General features: G+C 43.1%; 1 protein-coding gene across 1 annotated transcript in view; it reads left to right on the forward strand.

The window, feature by feature from the left end:
* Positions 1-1,485, forward strand: part of LOC106531744 (ubiquitin-conjugating enzyme E2C) — a 10,497-nt gene extending 9,012 nt beyond the window's left edge. The window contains exons 6-7 of the mRNA XM_014027661.1: positions 1,157-1,216; positions 1,353-1,485. Of these exons, the coding sequence (XP_013883115.1) occupies positions 1,157-1,216; positions 1,353-1,390 (98 nt within the window). The 3' untranslated portion in view covers positions 1,391-1,485. The remainder of the gene's footprint in view (positions 1-1,156; positions 1,217-1,352) is intronic.
* Positions 1,486-2,479: the final 994 nt, after the last annotated feature.

A 2,479-nucleotide genomic window follows, 5' to 3' on the forward strand; every position in this document is an offset into this window, starting at 1 on the left:
CACCAAACTGATGAAGAATACTGTTTGTCACTCATCAAGTCCATGCCTCAGAGACTGCAGCTGTTAGAAAAGACAAAGGTGCTGCAACTAAATACTAGTGATGTGTGTTGAACGGTCTTTAGTTTATCCGTTTTTCATGATTCCATATTTTTTTCCTCAGAATTGAGTGATTCCATATTTTCCCCTGTGCTTGATCAATAAAAGTAACATTCAGTGACTTCCACAATGTTTTCTCTTCATTTCTTTGAGTTCCTGAAAGACAACAAGTTGACCTTTGGAATGACCTTATTATTGTCTCATGTTTTTGATCTGAGTTTGTTTTACAGGATGACAGGTCTGAATGAGAGCTCATCCAACACTGCTGATTCCAGACTTTCAGACAGGGCTTGTTGGTTCCAGTGAGGATGAGGGTTAGGGATGTCCCGATCAGATACTCAGTATCAGTGGCAGATATGACCATTTTTTTGAAAATTGGGTAGAATGGGATTTAGTCATGTGATCGGGCTGATCCAGTTTTCAGCATCATCATGATTTACAACTGCCATTAAGTCAAGATGCACACAAGTACACAACCATGTCACAGTGTGGGAACACTTCAATGGAAAACTGATGCTGAAACTGCATCTTGTAAAATCTGTAAACTGGATGTTTCTGGAGGTGGAACAGCAGGGCTCACTTTAATACTACCAACCTTGTCACTTGGAAAGGAATAAAGCTATCTGTATCTGAAAGACTAATCATTAAAGTCTGATTGTACCGGGAGCCAAAAACTCTGGATCGGGACATCCCTAATGAGGATGATGCACCAACAGAAAGTAAATGTCAGTTTCTGACACTTGGCTGAATTTGCTTGTAGATGCTTTTTCTTTTCTCTCCATTTTTGCTCTTCTTATTTTTATTATTAGGTTTCTTACTACTTCTTCCTCTTCGTCATCAAACTTTTCTTCTTCTTCAGTCSTTGTTGGTGGTTGGTAAACAATGAATTGGTGCATTATCGCCATCTACTGGTATTGAGTGCAACTACACAAGTTTTTTTTTCCTCACTGCCTGCGCCGGCCCACCGGGAAGAGTCCTGGTACTCCCAGTGGCCAAACCACAGTCGGAACCAGCTGTACACACAAACATGTCTGACCTGCTGTCCCCCCCTCCCCCACAGAACCAAACAACGAGAGTCCTCTGAACACGACAGCAGCTGAACTGTGGACCAACCAGGACGGTAAGAACCAGAACCTTTGTCACAAAGCACCTAAAGCTGGGTCAGAACTACTAAACATCAAGAGAGCAGAGCATGGTGCAGCTGTAGTTTGGATCAGAACATACAGCTGTAGTTCTGACTGTGATTTCTCTTGCAGCCTACAGAACTCACCTACATGCCACCTTCAAGAACTGAAGCAGCTCCATGTTTCTTTCTTCCTGTCTGACTTTTTTCTGTTTGTAAAATATTTGTATGTTTTATTTGTTCTGTCAATAAAGTTCTTAATTCAACAGAGTCTCTGAGATTCTTCTGGTCACATTGTGTTTGAAAAGAAATTAACCAGCCCCCGCCCCCGGGGAAAAAACTAAATCTAACCAGCTGCAGTCGATGAGGTCGTGTCAAATTAAGACTTTCTAGAAGCTGGGTTTGGGAATGTGTGTTGCTGAACGTCCACGCACCTTCATGAGCTCTACTGTAGTCCTTCACTTCTGACTCTGTGTGTGTGTGTGTGTGTGTGTGTGTGTGTGTGTGTGTGTGTGTGTGTGTGTGTGCATCACAGAGCAAAGGTTTAGACACAGCTTCTCATTCAAGGAGTTTTCTGTTTTCATGACTATAAAAATTGTAGATTGACACTGAAGGCATCAAAACCATAAATGAACACATTTGGCATTATATACTGAACAAAACAGTGTGAAACAACTGAAAATATGTTTTATTTTCTAGGTTGTTCAAAGTAAAACCTTTAGCTTTGATTACTGCTTCACACACTCTTGATGGGCTTCAAGAGGTAGTCACCTGAAATGATCCAACAGTCTAGAGGGAGTTCCCAGAGATGGTTAGCACTTGTTGGTTCTTTTTCCTTCACTCTGTGGTCCAGCTCAGCCCAAACCATCTGGATTGGGTTCAGGTCCAGTCACTGTGGAGGCCAGCACCCATCAGTCTCCTTCTTGGTCAAATAGGCCTTACACAGCCTGGAGGTGTGTTTGGATCATTGTCCTGTTGAAAAATAAACGATGGTCCAACTAAACACCAATCAGATGGAACAGCTGCTGCTGCAAGATGCTGTGGTAGCCATGTTGGTTCAGATGCTGTGGTAGCCATGTTGGTTCAGATGCTGTGGTAGCCATGTTGGTTCAGATGCTGTGGTAGCCATGTTGGTTCAGATGCTGTTGTAGCCATGTTGGGTCAGATGCTGTGGTAGCCATGTTGGGTCAGATGCTGTGGTAGCCATGTTGGGTCAGATGCTGTGGTAGCCATGTTGGGTCAGATGCTGTGGTAGCCATG

Source organism: Austrofundulus limnaeus, unplaced genomic scaffold, assembly GCF_001266775.1.
Source record: "Austrofundulus limnaeus strain Quisiro unplaced genomic scaffold, Austrofundulus_limnaeus-1.0 Scaffold671, whole genome shotgun sequence".
Classification (NCBI taxonomy): domain Eukaryota; kingdom Metazoa; phylum Chordata; class Actinopteri; order Cyprinodontiformes; family Rivulidae; genus Austrofundulus; species Austrofundulus limnaeus.